Here is a 24121-nt window from a genome sequence, read left to right as displayed (position 1 = left end):
CGCAAACTCAACCAGTTTCTCAAGAAACGAACATTCCGGATGGTAACGCTTTCCGATATTCTGGGACGCTTAAACGAAGGGTATTTCAAGACTTCTCTGGATATGGAAGAAGCATACTTTCATATCCCTATCCATCCAAAATACCAAAAATATCTGCGATTTACAGTGGCTCTCACCAACTATTAATTAAAGGTGCTTCCGTTTGGCCTAAAATTAGCACCACAGATTTTCACCAAGTGCTTGGCACCAGTAGCAGCGACCTTGCGATCCCAAGGGATCCAAGTTTTTCCATACCTCGACGATTGGCTCCCTGCTCCGACAGAGTTTTGAGCAGCCAATCTTGCCACAACAACTTGTCTCCATCTGTTCAATAAGCTGGGACTCACTTTGAACAAGGACAAATTGAATTTGCTTCCAACTTGGGTCCTTTCGATCCTTGGAGCGTCCCTGGACCCCGTCCAGTGCAAAGCATTCTTGCCTCAAGTCCGTCAAGTGCGCCTTCAAAGATTAGCGACAACCATTTCCAAAAGAGTCATTTCTGTTCGAATATTCAAATTGCGCCTTGGGATGTGCTCTTCAGCAATCAACTTATTCCCTTTGGCGCAGCTCAAGGTGAGAACTCTTCAAGAGGAACTCCAGAAAGAATGGCAACAAGCATTGGGGTCTTTCGAGGAGGTTATCCGAATAACGGCACAAATGGTTGGACGTACTCCATTGGTGGTCCCATACAGCAAATCTTGCCCAAGGTCTCACCTTTCTGCAAAATATCCCGGACTTCGTCTTAACAACAGACGCCTCCATGGAAGGATGGGGAGGTCATCTACAAGACCAGGGAAAGTGGTCTCAGACACAGAAACAACACCACATCAACAGTTTGGAACCTCGAGACGTATTTTTGTCTCTTCAGGCTTTCCTTCCAAGAATAGCAGGTTCCTCAGTGCTGGTTAGTACCTACAATACGACCAGCATGTACTACATAAATAAACCAGGAGGAACAAAATCTGTGACGCTTTTTCAAGAAGCGCAGGAATTGTGGGAATGGACAACGTTCCGCAGAATATCCTTGAAGGCCGAGCATGTCAAGGGTCTGCACAATACCGTGGCAGATACACTAAGCAGGTCTCATTCCGGCTGCCACGAGTGGGAGTTGGAGCAAACTCAGGTGAACAAAATCAGTCAGACATGGGGCAAACCAGCTCTGGATCTTTTTGCATCGCAGGAGAGCAAGAAATGACAATATTATGCCAGCAGGTTCCCTCAACCGGGGTCAAGGGGGAATGCCCTTTCAATGAGATGGTCCGGGATCTATACCTACGCTTTTCCCCCATTCCATTCATTCCCACGGTGCTCAGCAAGATGAAACTGGAGGGCTGTCGCCTAATCCTGATGTCACCCAGTTGGCCCAAACAGTGTTGGTTCCAGGAGCTTCTTCTGTTTTCACAAGACAGATCCATTCGCCTTCATCCAACAAAGACTATGTTATCACGGAACAAGGGCTAGGTAGTCTATCCGGATCCACAGTCCCTGCACTTGCACGCATGGGCTTCTGAATTCCTAGAGTTCAAAGACCTCAATATTTCGCAGGACTGTCGAGACATACTGTCTAAATCCTGTGCTGAAAGCACTGTCAAAAATATTGTCTTAAATGGAAAAGATTCTGTTGGTGTGAAGCCAATGAAGTTCATCCAGTTCAAGACCCTGATGAACAGATTATACCTTACTTGCTCTCACTGGCCAAGTCTGGCCTCACTTTTTCGTCAGTCAAGGTTCACCTGGCTGCTCTTTCCAGGTACAGGAAATCTCTGCAGCTTCCTTCTTTATGTTCATCTTCTCTTATAAAGAAATTCATGAGGGCTTTTCCGCACTTTTCCTCCTGTGCGTGCACCTCCTCCAGAGTGGGAACTCAATGTGAATCTAGCACAACTGATGAGACGACCATTTGAACTGGTCCATAAAGCAGAACTTAAATTCCTCACTTGAAAAGTAGCCCTCTTGCTGGCTCATACTTCCGCAAGAAGGGTTAGTGATATTCATGCTTTTACGATCAAAACCCTCCTTACGCTTTACACAGGATTACGTACTCCTTCGGACAAATCCTAAATTCATTCCGAAGGTTTCGATGCAATTTCACTTGAATGAACCAGTAATGCTGCAAACTTTCTTTCCGAATCATCCAGTCCAGCTGAACGGGCTTTACATTCATTGGATGTTAAAAGGTGTTTGAAATGTTATCTTCAAAAGATATCAGAAAGACGGATCAACTGTTAGTGGCCTATGGTCAAGCAAAACAGTGAACCGCAGTAACAAAAGCCACAATAGCCAGATGGTTCGCATTTGCCATTCAATCCTGCCATGAAAAAGCCAATAAACCTCTCACGGTGAAGACTAAAGCACACTTCACCTGAACTGTTGCTGCATCTACAGCTTTGTTTGCTGGGGTTACACCGAACAAAATATGCCGTGCTGCGACTTGGAAGAATGTCCACACGTTCACAAGACACTACTGCCTCCAATTTGCACAAAGGGTGGATGCAGCGGTTGGACAAGCTGTGTTACGCCATCTCTTTCATGAAGGTCTGTGTCACAAGGGCGGCAGGGTAACAACAGGCCAATGGGGTGACTGGTGGGAAGCTCGGGAACTTTCAACCCCTATGTTTTCTTCTCTCCAGGAAGATACGTGGTCAGCATCAAATATGGAGCTGTCTGGTTACGATGACGGTCCCTTTAACTGGGAAGGTACCGCCCCCTCCAGTAACGTCATGAGCTGTTTTCCAATAAGGAGCCCCAGGAAGCGGAATGAGGTGTGCGCGGACACCAGAAGAAGTCTCAAGAGTGCGGAAGGAGGACGACTGTGGAGCAGAGACGAGGAGGAGCTCCCCAGACGACCCGAGCAGCCATCCAGCCCGGAGGAAGAGGACCCGCAAGGAGTATTTGAGCTGAAGCCAGGAGGCCACCGGGACCATGTATAGCCGAGCCATGCCCCCAGAGGAGCGTGGCTGACCCAGGTACGGGCCAGATTCTCGGGCTGGGTCGGGAGACGGGAGAAGCCAGAGGGTTGACATTGTTACTGCTCACCGCCTCCTCGTGTGCATTGTGTAAATAACCCCTCCCCTCACTACCACACCTCGCAGCTTAACGCCCTTGTCGCCTTGTGCACTTGTGCACCAGTGTGCTTCCGCACTCCCTTCCCTAGTGTGCTCATATAACCGGGACGTGATACTGACCCGTGATTTGTTTGTTTCTTTTTGGGGATTCCGGAGCCCACTCCTTGCCTTGGCCAGAAATGTAGGACAGGACTGCTACAGCCCGGAAGAAGAAGAGGACTCCTCGTGCCTTTCTTGTTTTGTTTTCTTCTGTTGTCTTCTATCCTTTGATATCCCACAATTCTTTGTTGATTGGAGTGCAAAACTGGCAACCCGCAAAAGACGTGACTACCTGAAAATAAAACCATCTTTACCCCGACGTAGTTTTCTTTGTGTTCCTTTAGACCCCACTACAGTCTGATTCTTTAAATTTCTTAAAGGCTTATTTATTACTAGCAGCCCGTCCCGACCTTGTCCGGGAGCAATCAGGCTTCCCCGATCCCCGCCCGGCCCGACATTGGCCAGCAGCCTGGGACCCCGCCCGCCCCGACCCCCGCCCGCCCCGACATTATCCAGCAGCCCGGGCCCCCGTCCCCCGCCTGCCCCGACCCCCGCCTGCCCTGACATTGTCCGTGGGTCCCCCGGAGCCTTACCTCAGCCGCCGCTCCTCCCCCGCGCTCCTCAGTTCACCGCTCCTTGCCGCTCCTTGCCGCTAGTCACCGCTCCTCCCGCCTGTCCGCCGGTCCTCACGCCTGTCCGCCGCTGGTCACCGCTCCTCCCCGTGCCATGTCCGCCGCTCCTCCTCGCGCTCCTGTACGCCGCTCCTCCCCGCGCTCCTGACGTCAGCACGCAGGTCGCGGCCGGCGCTACTTCGAAGGGACTACTTTTTTTTTTAAGGTACAATTTTTAAATAGCGCATATTTTTATAGTTTATATAGCCTATGTCCATCTGCAAACCCTGACGATTACAATGATGTATCGGGTGTGTGGATTGGCGCTGTGGTTCCCGGGTTTACCCGGTTCAAAGTTCTTGCTTTACAATAGTAGTATAGATTAGCTTTCTTTACTATTATATTGCTTACAGTGTTTATGCTCCTATTTTTTATTTATTAATTTATAAAGTTTTATATAGCTCGAACTTGATCCCGAAGGATATCCGAGCGCTTTACAATTTGAGGCAAAGGTAACAAATCAGAACATTAGTCTGTTTCTCAATTTGTACTTTACTATGCTTTGAGTTATTTTTTTTATATATTCTGATGCTAATATCCGCTGTCTTTTTTAATATGATTATTGCCTTTTATGATTTGTCATAACAATATTTCAAGGTTATGGATGCTCATTGGGAGTTTACGAATACATGTCTCCCACCATTACAATTAGGGTACTGCTTGCTATTCTGATTCAGACATGTGAATCTATGAAAGATACCTCAATTCTGGATAGGAAAACAAGTTACTTACCTGTAACTACAGTTATCCAGTATTGCTATATTACATAGATTCACATGCACCCACCCTCCTCCCCGTGGAGTCAGTTCTCAGGATTTTGGGAAGATTTACTTCCCACTTATGCTTGGCAAATCTGAGGAGAACTGCTTCTGTTGGGAGTGTTCTAGAGGGTGGTTGGAGCTGACTTTTGGTCCTTTTCCTGTAAGGACATACATAGGCTACTAAGGTATAGCCTTTGGCCTCTTTTAGCCTATATTACTTATGGCTCTACTTTTGTATTTTAACGTGGGACTCCCCTCTCGGCGACGGGAAATGATTCAGGCATGTTAATCTATGAAAGATACCTATACTGGATAACTCTAGTTACAGGTAAGTAACTTGTTTTCTTGCTTTTCATCGACATTTAAGATCTCACCTATCTTGAGTTTTGTTTTACCAATCCCTTTTTTGCTCCTGCCAAGTTTTTTGTTTTTTTACTTCAGTGACTTTATGCGACTTCGTTCTGATCCAGTGAATTTTGGATTTTTTAAACTTTTTGAGTTTTCAAGCCAATGCACATATTTTTCATACTTCTCTTCCTGCACATCATTTGTAGAAATACTATTATCTATTTTCTGTGAAACTCAAGAAGATTATACACTAAAAAGCTTTGAATGACATTCCGTAGATAACTTTGTTAGTTATAGTTCTAACTGTTTGATTTGATCCATCCATTGTTCAAAGTCTTCTGCATATGTAACTGATAGACTTATTTTTGTTTATCGTAATCAAGCACATAAACTCCCACAATTTCAGTCCAAGCAGTACGCCATCTTCTACAAGATTTTCTGGAGATAAAGTTGGATAATTAATCTTTCTATAGTATTCTTTGTTTTGGTTTTATTGCTTATACAGCAGGCTAAGCATTTAAAAATGGTGTTCTTTACGTTGGATGTGAAAGTAACTATAGCAAATGTGTTGAGTGAACAGACTGGAATTTAGGAGTAAATAAAGCAGAGGCACTATTGTGTTGCCCAAATAATAATACATTTATCTAAATGTGTTCTGCATGCCAAATTCTTTTTATAGAGTAAAAAGAAGTTTGAAAGAGAATGCAGAGAGGCAGAAAAGGCACAGCAAACATATGAACGACTGGACAACGACAGCAATACAACGAAGGCGGATGTGGATAAAGTAAGCTTATTTTTGACCAATAACTTCCAATTAAGCAATAAAGAAACCAGCGTTGGTAAAGTCAGTAAGTCTCGGCCATCAAACCAATTAGCTTTACGTTTGCTTTTAGTTTTATCCTAGCTGGTTGCTGTCAATGTGTATGTGTACGCTGTGGCAATCTTTATTTGTGGAAATAGAATAAAATGCTTGCAGCGCTGACCGCCACAGGCAAACGTATCCAAGGGGACAACATTTAAAGATGTTTCATGTTACGTTGTTTACTATTCCTGTCGGAAGACCGCCATCTTGGTTGTGCATGCATCCATGGTGGCCATCTTGGAGGATGAAACAAAACCATTTAAAGATGCCTAAAGAATATACATGCACATGCTTACACCTGGACAGGCATTTTAAATGGTCAAAAAGATATGGCTGTCAGCTCATCGGGTGGTAAAAAATTGGGCTGAGGGCGACAAGAGTTGTAAAAGTTTAGAGTTAAATAAAAAAGAGGGGGATACGTTAAGAGTGGGAAGAGGGAGCAGGGGAAAGGGAGAAAGCTTAAGGAGGAAAGCCATTGAATCAGGAGCAAGAAAGTGAGATAGACAATTATGCCATCAAATTAGGAGCAAGGGGCTGATCTAAAGCCCTCCCTATGGAAAGGTGATATATTGGAATCAGTAGCCAAGATCTAGAAATGACGCTGAACGTTCCAGTATTTCGATTTAAACAGAACCTGTATTGTAATCCTTCGAAACCTTTCTAGAGTCCTCTTGATGTAAAGCTGTATAATCAAGTATGGCATAGCCAGCTCGGTTCATGATACTAAGTACATGGAGACCTGCAGTGCTTGGTGATCAACTGACCTGAAGTACTGTAAAACCCCAAACCAGGAGAGCTATGTGAAATGTTGTCTTGTTGCATAAAATCTACTCTGGTTTTGTGAAAGGAAATGCCACTGGTTGTTGGTAAGAATATCCTCCTTTGATATTTCCAAACAGCCCAAACTGGTTCAATGAAAGAGGTTGCTGCGGCTTGCTGGAGTGCACCCTATTTGCAATTAGTTCCTTTGCTCCCATCTCTGTTTTAAATCACTGCGTATGTGAGGAGCAGATTTTGCTTGCCGCAAATTTGCAGGGTTTGTCACTCTTCACCAATACAAAATTTCATTTGAGTTATTAGACCATCATTGCATTTGTTAGTAAATTTAGTGAAGTTCAGCATCATAATGTAAGAGTGTATTATGAAAAGTCAAGTCAAATGCATTTATAGGGCACCAAAGCTCCTAGGTATCGTGGCATTGTCTAAAAATATCATCTCCTGCCTTAGGTGCTCCTAATATTGCCCTGTTTTTAATATTCTCTTAAAGTGGCCGAACTCTCTTGTCTTTATCATCTAATCTGGAAAGTATTACCACCATCCAGCACCCCGGTTATCTGGGCTAGCTTGCCCAGATGTTTGTGTTTTTCTTTTTTTTTTTTTTTTTTTTACTCTCGGTATTTCTGGCCAGCCCTTATGTAGGATCCGAAGCATACTGACAGGGTCACATGATTTAATTATGGGCATCAGGTCAACTTAGATGAATTATTAAAGATCCTAGTCAGAGCCCTATAATTAACACTTCATCATCGGAAACCAGTGGAGTCTTTGTATGGTCGAGATAAGTCATGGCCTGTGTTTCACCTTAAACTAACTGCACTTTGGTTTAACATAAAGCATAAAAATAGTGCAGAGGGTGAAATGTGCTGAGAGTGCATCCTCCCTTTTTTACTGCCAGGTGAAGATAGTCCAGTCATACCACACACCCTAAGCTCTAGAGCGGCATTGGGAAGTACCTCTTGCCTAGAGAAAATGGCACCCCACAAATATTCTACTCTATGGACCAACACCTGCAAAAGATCTGTCCTCTTGGGAAATCCCAGACCTGTTTGGAGGAGCCGGAGAAAGGAAGAAGTTAATGAGCATGGATGCACCTTTCACGAGTACAGACACCACCTTTGCTGCATAGCAGCAGAATAGATTAGTTTTAAAATGTTTTATTTTATAACTTAATTTCTCCAGTATTGGGGTCTTTCATAGATTCACATGCTTGAATATTCCCCGTTGTCAAAGTGGGAGCCCCATGGTAAATAAAATAGCAATAAACCAATAATATATGTATATAAAAACATAATTACATACATTCCAAAACCATAAATGCTTATAAGTACTGAGGTTAGCATTAACACATAGGAGTACATAGAAGACAAGAAAACCTTTATAGCATATCAATGTCATTATGTTAGTCCAAACTACAGCCAACCAGGCACCAGCACCCCTCTAGAACATTCTCCTCAGAGGCTCAGGCCCTCAGATTTTCTACCGCACGTCGTGTGAAGGGAGTATCCCTGAGCTCTGCTCCGTTTTCAACTTCTTTTAAGATTTCTACAGTTTTATCTGAGGTATCTTCAAGTAAGAAGTCTTTGTTTCAACCATGTGCTTCTTGTGGGAATTGCGGCTCTTCTCAGAGGACCCTCACAAGAAGTGTATTTACTGCCTCTATCCAGAGCATGAGGTACGAAAATGTAAATTTTGCAGGACTTTCTCCACCAAGACCCTTAAGGACAGGGAAGGGCATCTCTTCCTGTGGTTGCAGAGTTTGAAGGATAAGGATTCACCTCTGTCTGACGCAGAAAGCCTTGCGTCAGGTGTGTCTAGAGCCGCTTCTGAACGTAGCAGTGTGCAGGATTTGCCATCTCCTTTCCTGAAAAAGAAGAAACTTCAACTTCAGGAGGCTCCTGCTGTGTCTCCACCTCCTCCTGCTATGCCTACGCCCCCGAGATCTGACTCTTGGGCGTCCACTGCGCCTTCTACGCATGTTTCCTCTAAAAAACTTGCAAAATCGTCGATGGGACGTCGATGGTCGTTCCGACGACGAAATCTGCCTTCTCTAGCTCTGACGACGACGGTGAAGACTACTTGTGCCAGTGGTTGGTTGACGGCGGCTGCGTCGACGGTGTCGACGATGGTGTGTGTGAGCTGCAAATCTGTCTCGTCGACGATCCCAATCTCATCGACGTCTAAGAAGGCAATATCGTCGACATCGAAATCTTTGTTGACCCTTACTGTGAAGAGAGCCTCTTCGTCGGCCGGTGCTCCGTCAGCGACGGCTCACTCGACGACTGTTGTGGCGGCTCCGTCGACGGCTGTGATCTTGTCGCCGGCTGCTTCGTCGGTGGCTATGGTCTTGCCGTCGAGGGCTTCGTCGACTGTGATTGTCCCGTCGACGATGATAATGTCGTCGACGTCTACCTTCGCATCATTGCCTCTGGTGCCATTTTCTTCATCTGGATCTGGGGCTTCTGCTGTTGACCCTCTGCACCAACGGCGACAAGTGCCTTTGGATCAGCTTCCACTTACACGTCATTCTCAGCCACCGTCACCTCTTTTTGCCACAGGTTTGGAGCAAGACTCTAGTTCTGATGAGGAGGAAGATGATAGGTTCCGGGCAGCTGGAAGCCCTTCGGAACTAGTCATTAAATGTCAAGACTATGAGGATGATCAGGTAGATCCTTATTTTCATGAGGAGGAACCTTCTGTTCAGGTTCCCACCGCTCAAATACAACTCTCCCTCATTTCTAATCTCCAATACATGCTAGAAGATTATAATAGACGATTTCCACTGTCTCACCAGGGGTCTCCTCCACCTACGGTGCCTGCAGCTACCGCAGCTCCTCCCCCTGCTCCACTGCCAGTCAGGTGCGCCCTCTGCAGCACAAACAACCTCTATTCAGGTCCATGCAACGGTTTATGCGGATGATGACGTTCGCCCAGATCGGGAAGACGGCGAATTCGATGATGATGATGGGAACATGGCGGACTGGGACGACTATCAGATCCAGACACCGTCTCCGCCACCTTCGGGTCCAGGGGATTCCCCTCCCGTGGATATAGCTTGTTTTCACCAACTAATGGAACGAGCGGTGCAGCGTTTTAAACTTCCTATGGTTCTAAAGGATGAGGACTGTTTTCTTTGATTTCAAGAGTCAACCTTTTAAACAGGTCCGGACAGTGCCCATAATTGACTTCATTTGGAATGAGGGTGTCAAACTGATGCAGATGCCAAACTCTATTCCGGCACTTCTTCCTTGTTTGGAGAAGAAATATAGGGTGCCCCAGGATTCTCCAGCTTGCTTGGTAGAGCACCGTGATCACCCAGGCCACACAGCGCCGTTCCAGGAACCGGTCTTCTCCAATAGCCGCTCCTCCTGACAGTGAGGGACGTTGTCTTGATGCCATTGGCAAAAAAAATTCCACGATGGCTTCTACCACCGTGAGGGCTGTGAATTCTCTTGCCATTCTGGGGCGCTACGACCAGTGTGTGGTCGGATATGTCTTCTTTTATCGACCTCATCTCTGAGCCCTCCAGAGCAGAGGCTCTCAAGATTCTTCAGGAGGAAGAGATAGCGTCATCAGAGATTATCGACTGCTCTGTGGACATTGCGTGCACTGGTTTTCGCCAGCTTGTGGGGGCAGCTGTTTTACATCGTCCGGGCTGGCTTCGTTCCACCTCTTTTTGCCAGGAGGTTCAGGCGAAAATCCTTTACATGCCCTATGACGGCAAATCGCTTTTTGTCCAGCATGTGGACGACGCACTTCGAACAATAAAAAAGGACACCGAAATGGCTCGTGCATTAGGCGCTTTGCAGTTTCGCAAACAGCCTTTTCGTGGTGTGTGCGGACGCGGCACCTCCGCTTTTTTCGTGGCGGATCCAACCAGTACCGCTCCTACGGCCAAGGAAATCAAATATATTCCTCCCAGTCACTGCAGTCCTATCGGCAGCAGTCTACCAAGTCTTACAGAAGAAAGTCTTCCTACAGAGGCTCCGCTTCTAAGAAGCAATGACTTGCCTTCCCCGCTCAAAGTTAGAGGTCGAATCTCACTTTTCTTTTCCAATTGGTCTTCAATCACCTCGGACCATTAGGTGCTGGACATTGTATCAAATGGCCTTGCTTTGGAGTTTGTCAAGTTCGCTCCAACCACACCACCAGCTGGCCCACCTCCGGCTCACCTCAGGGAGCTCTTTTGACAAAATCGACTCATGTTGTTTCAGAAAGGTGCCATCAAAGTGGTTCCAAAGTCTCAGAAGGGGATGGGATTCTATTCCCGGTTTTTCCTCGTCCTCAAGAAGTCTGGCGAATGGCGTCCAATCCTCGACTTAAGAGCCCTGAATAGGTACCTGAAGTGCCAATCCTTCCGCATGCTCACACTCGCGGAAGTTCTCAGTTTTCTCTCGATGGACGATTTCATGACCACCATCGAACTCGAGGACGCTTATTTCCACGTGCCGATACTTCCAAAACACCGGAAGTACTTGCGCTTCCGGGTAGGGCGAATAGACTTTCAATTCAAGGTTCTGCCTTTCGGCCTTCGATCCCCACCTCGCGTCTATACGAAAGTCCTGGCCCCGGTGGCGGCATATCTACGTTTGAAGGGAGTTCAAATTTTTCCCTACCTGGACGACTGTCTCATCAAGTCGCAATCTCGTCATCAGGCGTCTCAGGACACTCGATTCTGTCACTCTATTCCACTCCCTCGGTCTCTCGATCAAGACCGAGAAGTCTCAGGTCGATCTAGCTGCATCAAGGACCTTTCTAGGGGCCACTCTGAATACTTCACTGGCGAAGGCATTCATGTCTCACAAGCGTCAGCTGCGGATTCTACCCATAGTGGCTCTCATCCGTTCAAAAGGGTCTGTTTCAGTTCGTGTGTTGAAGTCTTTTATTGGGATAGCGTCCTCATGCATCTCCCTGATCCCAAATTGCAGGCTCAAGAGTCGCCCAATTCAGGGGGAACTGGGCAAACAGTAGCGTCAGGTCACCGGTACTTTCAACGATCTGGTCCTGGTGACCGCTAGGATGAGGTCCGCTCTCCAATGGTGGGCTCAACCGTCAAACCGTCAAACATCGCTGCTGGCACTTCTTTCCTAACCATCGCCCTGGAGCTCGTCCTTACCACGGATGCCTCCCTGGCAGGTTGGGGCGCACTTCTTCAGGGGCTATCCATAAAGGGCAAGTGGACCCTGTCTCAACATTCCTGGCACATCAACAGACTGGAACTAATAGGCTATTTTCCTGGCGCCCAAGTCTTTCCATCTCCTCCTCCAGGGACAATCAGTGCTCATTCAACCGAAAATACTACCAGTATGCACTATGTAAACAAGCAGGGCGGCACCAAGTCACCGCTCCTTTTTCAGCTGGCACGGAGCATCTGGGACTGGGCACTCTGTCGCCAAATCACTCTGACAGCGGTTCACCTACCAGGCATCTCCAACATCCTAGCGGACTCCCTCAGCCCTCGACCCACGAATGGGAGTTGCATCAGCTGACTCTGGACTCCATCTTTCGACTGTGGGGTTGGCTGGACATGGATCTTTTTGCGAGCCCTGTGAACTGGAAATGCCAGTCTTATGCAAGTTGGCTTCCCCATCAAGGGTCGTGCGGGAATGCCCTTTTGATGGACTGGTGCAATCTAATCGCCTATGCTTTTGTGCCGATTCCGCTGGTTCCTCGAGTGTTGTGGAAGATGCGGAGACAGCGGCGCCACATTCTCCTGATCGCTCCCAGATGGCCTCGACAAGCGTGGTTCTCGGAACTGCTGCTTCTCTCACAGTGCGAACCCATCCTCCTTCGTCCTCGAGCGGATCTCCTCACAATGGACAAGGGTCAGTTCTGTCATTCGGACCCCTCCTCTCTCAAATTATTGGCCTGGAACCTGAACACCTTGAATTTGCCCACTTGAACATTTTGCCAGCATGTAGAGAGGTTCTGGCCAATGCGAGAGCTCCGTCCACAGTAAAGACTTACAAGCTAAAGTGGGAATGGTTCTGTCACTGGTGTGCATCTGCCAACATCCATCCCGTGCACTCCTCTCCTGCTCAGCTTCTGCCGTTCTTTCTCCAGTTGGCTCAATCAGGACTTTCCCACTCCACTTTGAAGGTCTTCCTAGCGGCAATATCTAGTTTCCGGCAGGATGGATCTTCCTCTCTACTCTTCCAGAGTTATTCAGCAGTTTTTCAAGGGGCTGTTCAGGATGTTCCCGCCCATTCGGCATCCTCCTCCTACCTGGCATCTTAATGTTGTTTTGGCGCATTTGATGAAGGCGCCTTTTGAGCCAATCCACATTTGACATTTTTGACCTGGAAGGTCGCCCTTCTACTTGCTTTGACCTCCTCACGTCGCGTGAGTGATATCCACGCCTTTACCATTCAGCCTCCTTTCCTTCAATTCAAATCGGACTGTGTTGTACTTCACACCAACCCACCATTCATGCCTAAAGTGCCAACTGATTTTCACCTCAATGAACCAGTGTTCTTAAAGACTTTATTTGCAAATCCCCATTCTTTGGACGTTAAAAGATGCCTTAAATTATCCAGTATTATGGGTGTCTTTCATAGATTCACATGCCTGAATCATTCCCCGTCGTCGAGACGGGAGCCCCGGTAATAGAAAAGTAATGTCCTATAGACATACATAGAGAAAAATAGGCCTAAGGGCCTTGCCTTAGTAGCCTATCTATGTCCTTTTGTAAAAAGGACCAAACTCCTAAGGGTAGCCAATCAGCTACCACCTCCCTCTAGAACCTTCCTGCCAGGAGCCTCAGTCTCTCAGATTTTCTACCGCACGTTGTGCTAGGGAGTCCCCACCTGAGCTCTCCTCAGGTTTCTTCAATTTCTCTCCTTTTCTTCAAAAAACTTGGATTATACTTCAACTATGACTGAACAACAGAAAAAAGGACTCTTCAGAGCCTGTTCTTCTTGTGGCAAGAAGAGACTGCACGTCGACGACAAGCATGAGACTTGCCTCTACTGCCTCTACCCTGACCATAAAGTAAAAGACTGCAGGGTATGTAGAACATTTTCTGCCAAAACCCTTAAGGATAGAGAAGGAAGATTGCTCCTCTGGTTAAACAGTCTCAAAACCAGAGATGATGAGGTGCTCTCCTCGGAGGGCAGTGAAATGGCTTCAGTTTCTTCGAAACTGTCCTTGAAAAGGCCAAGGGAGGCTTCCCCTGGCCATTCAGACGTCCCTCACAAAAAGACTGCTTCAAAGTCTTCTGAGGCAAGATCTGACACGTCTGTGAAGGATGCTACAACCTTCAGAAAGCCATCGCAGTCCACGTCGTCTGCTTCTATGACGTTCTCTTCAAGAAAAACGAGATATGTCTCCACATCGACGACGACAGTCTCGACGACGGTAGCATCGTCAGCCTTGACTTCAACGACGACGACCTCCCACTCGTCGTCGACGGGTAAGCCAATATCGTCGATTATACTTATTAAAAAGCAGCAGTCATTTGTCAAAACTCCGTCGTCATCTATGTTGACAAAAACACCTTCATCGTCGACGAGACTTCAGCCAAGCGCATCGTCGACGAAGACACCGACGACGGTAGGGGCACCGTCGACGGCTACTACGCTGTCGACGACGAAAGTGCCGTCGACGACCACCTCGACGACGGCGAAGGCACCGTCGACGACCACCTCGACGACGGCGAATGCACCGTCGACGACCACGCCGACGACGGCGAAGGCACCGTCGACGACCACGTCGACGAAGACAACGTCGACGGCCGCACCGTCGACGCCCGCTCCGTCGACGACAGCTTCATCGGCGAAGGGGCAGTCGACGCCTGAAAAACGGTCGACGACGATTCCATCGACGGCTCCAACGACGACCTCGTCGACGACGACATCGTCGACGACGACATCGTCGACGCCATGGAAAAAATCGGAGTTAGTTCCATCAAAAAAGGTCACCAAACTCCCTATTACGCCCGATTTAACATCACCCAGTAGGGTTCAAACACTGCTCCCTTCTCGCATACTACAAGATGACGAATCGGACTATGAACAATTCGAACAAGCTACTAGTCCGTCAGATCTCAATGTCAAATGCCAGAGTACTGACGATGACGGGGATGATGTTATTTTTACGGAGGAAACTGATCAGGCTCAAGTACATACTCGAGTCACTCCAATGATCGTATTACCGGCTGAGATAGTCACTGATCTTCAATTCCTGATCACGGACTACAAAAAACGATTCCCAGAATCCTCTACGAACCCTTCAAAAGACAATTCTCAGGAATCTTCCAAACAGCAGAAATCACCAAGGTCAAGACCAGCGCCTTTGGTTCTTCCCCAAGAGAGTGAACAGATTCACAACATCCAATCCTCAGATGAGGACGACGAACCTCCTGAGGAAGGTGAAGTTAGAGATGACCTCTCTCAAAACAGGGATGACGAGGATTACGTTGCTCATTCTCCGGCCACACCGGAACCCAGCACGTCAGATTCTCCACCAGTGGACATCGGTGGATTCCACAATTTAATAGAGAGAGCGGCCACTAGATTTCACATGACAATGGAAACAAAAATAACGGACTGTTTCTTATATGACTTCAAAGATCCTATAAAGAAAGAGGCAAGGTCCATTCCCATAATAGATCACATCTGGGATCAGGGGCTACAACTCATGCAAACACCTGCATCTGTTTCAATAGTGGTCCCTAGACTGGATAAAAAATATAGGGCTCCGTCAACGGCACCCACTTGCTTTAATTCACATCCTAAACCAGATTCGGTCGTCACTCAAGCCGCCCAGAAAAACTCCAGAAACCCATCCTCACCACTGTCCGCACCACCAGACAAAGAGGGCAGGAAATTGGATGGCATAGGCAAACGCTTCTCCACAACGTCAGCCATGACGGTAAAAGTAGCCAACGCCATTGCTCTGCTAGGCAGATACAATAGGCAACTATGGGAAGATATTGCTCCGTATCTCACGCATGTACCTGACAACTTGAAAGATGAGGTCCAGGCACTCCTTCATGAAGGTCAAATGTCAGCATCGGAAATCATAGATTCAGCTGTCGATGTCGCCATGACAGGCTTCAGACAGCTGGCAGGAGCCGCAGTTCTGCGCAGACAAGGATGGCTCAAGGCGACATCCTTCAGACAAGAAGTCCAAACCAAAGTTGTAGATATGCCCTATGACGGTCAACAACTATTTGGAGCAAAAATAGATGAAGCCTTGCAGACGATAAAGAAAGACAACGACACAGCAAGGGCTCTCGGGACTTTACAATTCCGAAACCAGTCCTTTCGAGGGCACAGAGGAAGAGGACAATCCACATACAGAGGATCCTATCAAGGAAAATCCACATACTCATACAATCAAAATCGCCCGCAATATCAGCAGCGACAGCAACAACAAAGTCGCCAAACCTCCTACGGGAGATCGAACTTCAGGGGCAAATCCCAAAAGAAAACGGCTGGCGGAAGACAATGACCATTTCCCGCAGCCAGTCCCCTCACCGTCCTGTCCGCTCAAAATTGGAGGCAAATTGACACATTTCCTCCACAATTGGAAATCGATTACGACAGATCGGTGGGTGCTACAATTAATCCAACACGGTCACACCTTAGAATTCAACTCCATCCCACCGTTAACTCCTCCTCACAAACATCATCACAAACACCTTCGTATGTTACTAAAGGAAATCTCTTCCATGATAAAAAAGGGAGCAATAGAGCGAGTCCCATCAGCTCAAAAGGGAAAGGGATTTTATTCCCGCTTCTTTTTAATCCAGCAGAAAAAGAAGAAGTGGAGGCCCATTCTGGATCTCAGGGCGCTCAATGGCTTCCTGAAAAGCCAATCATTTCGAATGGTGACTATCCAGGAAATCTTAGGTTCCCTAGAGGAAGGAGACTTTATGACGTCTTTGGACCTGCAAGATGCATATTACCATGTCCCAATACACAGACGACACAAAAAATTCCTACGATTCGAAGTAGCAGGTCTCCACTTCCAATTTTGTGTCCTCCCATTCGGCCTCAAATCAGCGCCACGCATTTTTACAAAATGCCTGGCTCCTGTGGCAGCTTTCCTGAGACAACAAAATCACCAAGTCTTCCCCTACCTGGACGACTGGCTGGTGAAAGCACCGTCTCTCACAGACGCGCAACAGTCTTCCAACGCCTGTCTCGATATTTTCCGGAACCTGGGTTTGACTCTCAACTTCGAGAAATCTACTTTACAACCCACCAAGATCATCACATTCCTGGGGGCCACTATAAACACCATTTCATCCAAAGCTTTCCCGTCTCAAGAAAGAAAACACAAACTGATGTCTCTAGCTACCGCAATATCTTCAAAACAAACCATCAAAGTTCGGATTTTCAAATCTCTTCTAGGGATGATGTCTTCCTGCATACTACTCATCCCTCACTGTCGGCTCAGAATGCGCCCCCTTCAGGAGGCCCTGACCAAACAGTGGACCCAATGTACAGATTCCTTCGAGGATCACATAGTCATCACTCGACAAATATCCGAAACGCTGGATTGGTGGATGAAGAACAAGAACCTATCCAAAGGTCTCACGTTCTTGTTACCAGAAACTCCACACGTCATAACGACGGACGCATCTCTCGAAGGATGGGGTGCAGTCCTTCAAGACTTACAAATCAGCGGCAGATGGTCAGAGCAAGAGAAGGCTCTGCATATCAACCTCCTAGAACTACGAGCAGTCCTTCACTCTTTACAGGCATTCCTCCCTCGCATCAAAAACTCAGCAGTGCTCGTGAGGACGGACAACACGACCACAATGCACTACTTAAACAAGCAGGGAGGGACACGCTCGCTGACACTGTCTCGCGAATCACAAAAAATTTGGAACTGGCTACTACTCAACAGCATCACTTTAACATCGGAGTATGTCCCAGGAAAAGACAACGTCATAGCAGACGCTCTCAGCAGACAGAGGTCACTGTCCCACGAATGGGAACTGGACCAACAAGTTCTAGACAACATCTTCTCGGCATGGGGAAAACCGCAAATAGACCTTTTCGCCACCAAGGAGAACAAGAAATGCCACAGCTTCGCAAGTTGGCATCCCCAAAAAAGGTCATTAGGAAATGCATTTTCCATCGCATGGCGCAACGTGTTTGCGTACGCATTTCCGCCATTTCCCCTGATAAGCAGAGTCATCCGGAAAATGAAAATGGAACATTGCACATTGATTCTCATTGCCCCACACTGGCCGAGACAACATTGGTTCGCGGACCTCCGTCGCCTATCGGTCCGACCATCAATCCAACTGCATCAACATCCTTCTCTACTCTCGATGTCCAAAGGCCAGATACTCCACCCGAATCTGAAATCTCTCAGATTATCGGCTTGGCTCCTGAGTACCGAGAATTCTGTCACCTACGCATCCCACAGGAGTGCAAAGAAATCCTAGCTAAAGCAAGAGCAGTTAGCACGAACAAAACTTATTCCTTGAAATGGAAACGCTTTTGTATTTGGTGTAAAGACAACAATATACATCCCTTCAGAATCACTCCAGAGCAGATACTGCCTTATCTACTACATCTAGCTCAAGCAGGTCTTGCGCATGCTTCCATCAGGGTACACCTGGCAGCAATCTCACGCTTCACAAGGACTTCAAAAAGTCCTTCACTATGGTCCGACAGACTGATAAAACAGTTTCTTAAGGGGCTTTACAGATCTTTCCCTAGACCAAGACGAATACCACCAACGTGGCATCTGAATATTGTCCTCAATCAATTAATGAAGCATCCATTTGAACCTATCCATAGGGCTGATATCAAATACATTTCATGGAAAACTGCACTTCTTTTAGCTTTAACATCAGCCAGAAGAGTCAGTGAGTTGCAAGCTCTTTCGATACAGGATCCTTTCTTGCAATTTAGAGAGGACAGAGTCATTTTAAGAACCAACCCCCGTTTCATTCCTAAAGTCCCCTCGGACTTCCATCTAAATGAACCGCTTGTGCTTCGCTCATTCTTCCCGAACCCAAGCACGGTAGCTGAAAGATCTCTTCACTCTCTGGACATTAAGAGATGTCTAAAATTTTATCTGGACAAAACGAAAGATTTCAGAAAGACAAAACAACTTTTCGTTGCCTTCAGCAGGCCAAGAAAAGGCATGCCACTCTCCAAACAAACCATTTCCAGATGGATATCGGCGGCAATTGCATTTTGTCATGACAAAGCCGGACGTCCATTACATTCCACAGTCCGAGCACATTCCACGAGAGCTGTGTCCACATCGGCAGCACTATTCGCTGGAGTACCGATTCTGGACATCTGCAGGGCGGCCACCTGGAAATCGCCGCACACCTTTACCAGACACTACTGCCTGGACACGGAACTGATGCAGGATGCAGCTGTGGGCCAAGCTGTACTTCGACATCTATTCCAGTAAGATGAGCCTTCCTACTTCCCACCGTCCTGCAATGGTATGCACATTTCTTTACTTTACTCTTTATATTACTGATGGTATCTAGTCACATGATATGTTTTATCTCAGACTGTTATATTCCATCGCATATGTGCATAATGTATTGCTTGCTATTCTGATTCAGGCATGTGAATCTATGAAAGACACCCATAATACTGGATAAGAAATGCGTTACTTACCTGTAACAGCAGTTATCCAGTATTGGTGTCTTTCATAGATTCACATGCAACCCTCCCACCTCCCCAGGAAGGTCTCATCTCTCACTACAGAGCATATGTTACGTCTACCTAGCTTGGTGCGTACGAAAATCTGAGAGACTGAGGCTCCTGGCAGGAAGGTTCTAGAGGGAGGTGGTAGCTGATTGGCTACCCTTAGGAGTTTGGTCCTTTTTACAAAAGGACATAGATAGGCTACTAAGGCAAGGCCCTTAGGCCTATTTTTCTCTATGTATGTCTATAGGACATTACTTTTCTATTACCGGGGCTCCCGTCTCGACGACGGGGAATGATTCAGGCATGTGAATCTATGAAAGACACCAATACTGGATAACTGCTGTTACAGGTAAGTAACGCATTTCTTCTACATCGACAGGACAGCGCCCTTTCGTAGATCTGATCAACTGTTTGTTGCTTATGGACGCATGTGCAAGGGGCGTGCTGTTACCAAGCCAACTATTGCACGTTGGATTTCCTCCATTATTTCCTTCTGTCATCACTAGGCTGGCAAGCCTCTTCAGTCTACAGTGAGGGCTCATTCCAACAGGGCAATGTCACCCTCTACTGCCCTGTTTGCTGGTGTGCCGATTTATCATATATGTCGAGCAGCCAAGTGGCTCAGCAGGCACACTTTCACGAAGCACTACTGCCTTGAGACGATTAACGAAGCTGATGCAGCAGTGGGCCAAGTGGTGCTTCGTGATCTTTTTAAATAGGGTGAGCCTCTTTCCTTCCCTCTGCCTCTAAAGTCTTTTTACTATTCGGTCTGGCAGCTTATGTCATTTCTATGCATTTTCATGCTAATGCACTGCTATTTTGTCCTGCTGCCAGCTATTACTGCTCACTATTCTATTCAAGCATGTGAATCTATGAAAGACATCCCAATACTGGAGAAGAACAATTGTTACTTACCTGTAAATGGTGGTTCTCCAGTATTGGTGTCTTTCATAGATTCACATGCGACCCATCCACCTCCCCTCAGAGGCTCGCTTCTCCTCCTAGACTCTTTTGTCACTCTTGTGCTACGAAAATCTGAGGGCCTGAGCCTCTTAGGAGAAGGTTCTAGAGGGGTGCTGGCGCCTTATTGGCTGTAGTTTGGACTAACATAATGACATGGATATGCTATAAAGGTTTTCTTGTCTTCTATGTATTCCTATGTGTGAATGCTAACCTTAGTACTTATAAGCATTTATGGTTTTGGAATATATGTAATTATGTTTTTATGTAAATATATTTTTGGTTTATTGCTATTTTACTTACCGTGGGGCTCCCACTTAGACGACTGGGAATATTCAAACATGTGAATCTATGAAAGACACCAATACTGGAGAACCACCGTTTATAGGTAAGTAACAATTGTTCTTCTATTGCAGGTTAAAGTTTGGCCATGTGGATTTTGAAATAAAAACGAATTATTGAGCGTATTCACAGAGACAAGGTAGCCAGGCACAAGATAAGGCGCTCATTGAAACTATCTGGGATCTTATGAGAAGCAAAGAGCAACAATTTGGTAGTGCTCTAGAAAGATCTGAGCTCTCAAAGTTCACTCTCACCACCTTCTTCCACCACAAGATCACCGACATCCACAACAGCTTCAACACTCGGGCCATCCCAACGCACCCCACCACGTCAAGCACACCCAACCCCACCGATCACAACCTTCTGACCACATGGACCAACGTGAGCACCGAAGACCTAATCGAGACCATGAGCACCATCCACTCAGGCGCCCCTTCGGACCCTCTCCCACACCACATCGCCAACAAAGCCAACATCCTCATCGCACCCCACCTGCGTAACATCATCAACCTCTTTCGAAACCACCACTTTCCCTGATAGCTGGATGCACGCCGAGATCAACGCCCTCCTGAAGAAGCCCAAGGCGGACCCGAGCGACCTCAAGAACTTCTGGCCCATCTCCCTGCTTCCGTTCCCAGCGAAAGTCATTGAAAAAACCGTCAACACCCAGCTCACCCGCTACCTAGAAGACAACAACATCTTGGACCCGTCCCAGTCTGGCTTTCGCAGCAACCACAGCACCGAAACCACCCTCATCGCCGCCACAGACGACACCAGAATCCTCCTTGACAACGGCGAGACAGCAGCCCTCATTCTCCTGGACCTCTCCGCTGCTTTCGACACAGTCTGCCACCACACTCTCTGCACACGCCTCTGCGACGCAGGGATCCGAGACAAGGCCCTGGACTGGACCACCTCCTTCCTCACTAACAGAACCCAGAGAGTCCTCCTCCCCCTGTTCCAATCTGGAACCACCAAAACCATCTGCGGCGTCCCTCAGGGATCTTACCTCAGCCCACGCTGTTCAACGTCTACATGGCCCCCCTCGTCCGCATCGCCAGACTACACGACCTCAACATAATCTCCTACGCCGACGACACCCAGCTGATCCTCTCCCTCACCAAGGACCCCCTCATCGCCAAATCCAACCTGCACCAGGGGATGAAGGCCGTCGCCGACTGGATTGAGACAAACCGGCTCAAGCTGAACTCTGACAAGACCGAGATCCTCATCCTTGGGCCCAACCCATCGGCGTGGGACGATTCCTGGTGTCCTCCTCCTTCCCTGGGAACCCCCCACCCAGACACCGACCAACCACGCACGCACCCTAGGGATCATCCTCGATTCCACGCTCAGCATGACCAACCAAGTCAACGCAGTCTTCTCTGCATGCTTCCGCACCCTCCGTATGCTCTGCAGAATCTACAGATTTTTCCCAACGAACACTAGGAAAACAGTCACCCATGCCCTCATCAGCAGCCGACTCGATTACGGAAACGCCCTCTGCGCCGGAGCCCCGGCCAAACTCATCAGCAGTCTCCAAAGAATCCAGAACGCCTCCGCACGCCTGGTCCTAGACGTCCCTCACAGAGACCACATCACCCCCCACCAGAGAGACCTGCATTGGCTCCCCGTCGACAAAAGAATCACCTTCAAACTCATGATCCAGGCACACAAAGCACTCCACAAGACGGGCCCAGCCTACCTCAACAGCAGACTCTCCTTCTACGCACCCAACAGGAAACTCTGCTCCGCCGACCTTCCCTGGCCGCCGCCCCGCGCATCCACAGAACCACATCCGGGGCAGATCCTTCTCCCACCGTGCCGCCAAGACCTGGAACGCCCTCCCCCTCCACCTACGACAGACTACAGACCTCCCGGCATTCAGAAGACTGCTCAAGACCTGGCTCTTCGACTACTGACTGCAGCTCCCTCCCCCCTAGCGGGTAGGTAGAGCGCTTTACAAATTACTTGATTGATTGATTGAAAGTTCAAGTGAAAGTTAGATGTCTAATTCACGAAGCCATAAAGTTTCAAGTGGTTTTATTTCTAGTTCATTGTTATGTTCATACAGCATTGATGCATTACAAGAACTGCCAACACATGTTCTGTCTTATGGCGTGTGGGCACTCGACTTCCTCACGGCTGGAAAGTAACAAAATGGATTGTACTTCTAATAAATGGCCATTGAGACAAAGTGTCCGTTCCAATATCCAATCGTCTCAGTGGTATCGAGACGTTGAAGGCGGAGAGTACTCCATGTGGCAATAGGGACATGGACGATTGGATATTGGAAATGACACCTGGCCTCCAGGGGCAATTTTTAGAAGTACATTATATTTTGCTAATTTCCAACTCTGAGGAAGTCGAGGGCCGACAAGCCATACGATGAAACACGTGTTGGCAGTTCTTGTAATTCATCAATGCTGTATGAACAATACAATGGACCAGAAATAAAACCACTTGAGAGTTTACGACTCTGTGAATTAGAAGTTTAACTTTCACTTGAATTTTGAGTGCTCAGAAATTTCTGTTCATTATGAAGTGTGTTGTTGCCTGTTCGATAAAGAAAATGATATCTTTCCTCGTATACAGCATGTAAAAGCTGTACCTCTTGCAGAATGAGTTATTATGCTGCCTGGCTGTTAAAACGGAATCCTATAACGGCACGGGATTAACACAATCTGTGTTGTCTGATTGTATGTCAAACGGACAGGGCCAGAACCTTCACCACATGTCCTCAAAAATACTGTTTCCACTCTTATGTTTTTAAACCTGCACATCATTGCTATCTGGTGTGCTAGTGTAATGAATTCAGTGAAAGCCACCCAAGACTACAACACCAAGAATGCTTGCCACATGAAAGCCCAATACTGGTAAGTCTCTGTCACAGCATAGTGAGCTGACCTCCATTGACCTCGTTGGCTCCTTCTGCTGATAATGAACCTGCATTCTCCATTTTATAACAGTCTGTGAACCAGTCAGTGGCTGTAAGAGCCAAAAACACAAGCATTACTTAATTCATCATTTTGTTTGAAACTATACTGCCTGAAATGTGCGCCTCTTGTACCAAAACAGTGCAAGAGGCAACTTTGCATTTTAAAACATAAGTGGTAAAAAGCATACTTCTTAAAACATCTGATCTCGCACCGTTTTGTTGATTAATAGTGCACTGTAAGTGCACATGCTTACACAAGTGGCTTTATTTGACTTATCGAAACACACTTCCTGATGTGTCTTCATAACGCGGAATTGGCCGCATGTCAATGGTCCCTTTTTATCATGTAAGACACCGTTCTGTCTCTGGCACATGTGGTTTCAGCCGCATTTCCCAGTTCTCATTTCCCTACAATGGCTTCCCCTAGATGCCAGATACTCACGAAATTGCCTGCTTGGTGCACAGAGACTTTCACTCTCTCTGCATTTTCCCTGAATGAGAAGTTGATTCTCTCTGGGAAACAGCACTTCTTCACTGTGCATGAAGGTGCTTGCCTTCAAAACATTATCATCACCCACATGCATCAACCTATTTAGGAAGTGCAAACGGTGCGAATCGGTAAATTCGGCCGTTTGCAACCCTAAATAAGTTTTTGGGATGCATCATGCATTTTTGTGGTTC

General features: G+C 47.2%; 1 protein-coding gene across 6 annotated transcripts in view; it reads left to right on the top strand.

Annotated features, from left to right (window-relative positions):
• FNBP1L (formin binding protein 1 like) overlaps nt 1-24121 on the top strand; it is a 659713-nt gene that overhangs the window by 346288 nt on the left and 289304 nt on the right. For all 6 annotated transcript variants that reach the window (XM_086953911.1, XM_086953913.1, XM_086953916.1 and 3 more), the window contains exon 6: nt 5603-5707. In XM_086953911.1, coding sequence (XP_086810037.1) covers nt 5603-5707 — 105 coding nt within the window. The remainder of the gene's footprint in view (nt 1-5602; nt 5708-24121) is intronic.

The sequence above is a fragment of the Lissotriton vulgaris genome, chromosome 1_1 (assembly GCF_964263255.1).
Source record: "Lissotriton vulgaris chromosome 1_1, aLisVul1.2, whole genome shotgun sequence".
Classification (NCBI taxonomy): Eukaryota; Metazoa; Chordata; class Amphibia; order Caudata; family Salamandridae; genus Lissotriton; species Lissotriton vulgaris.
The sequence above is the reverse complement of the archived record's forward strand: the minus strand, read 5'-3'. Positions and strand labels throughout refer to the sequence as shown.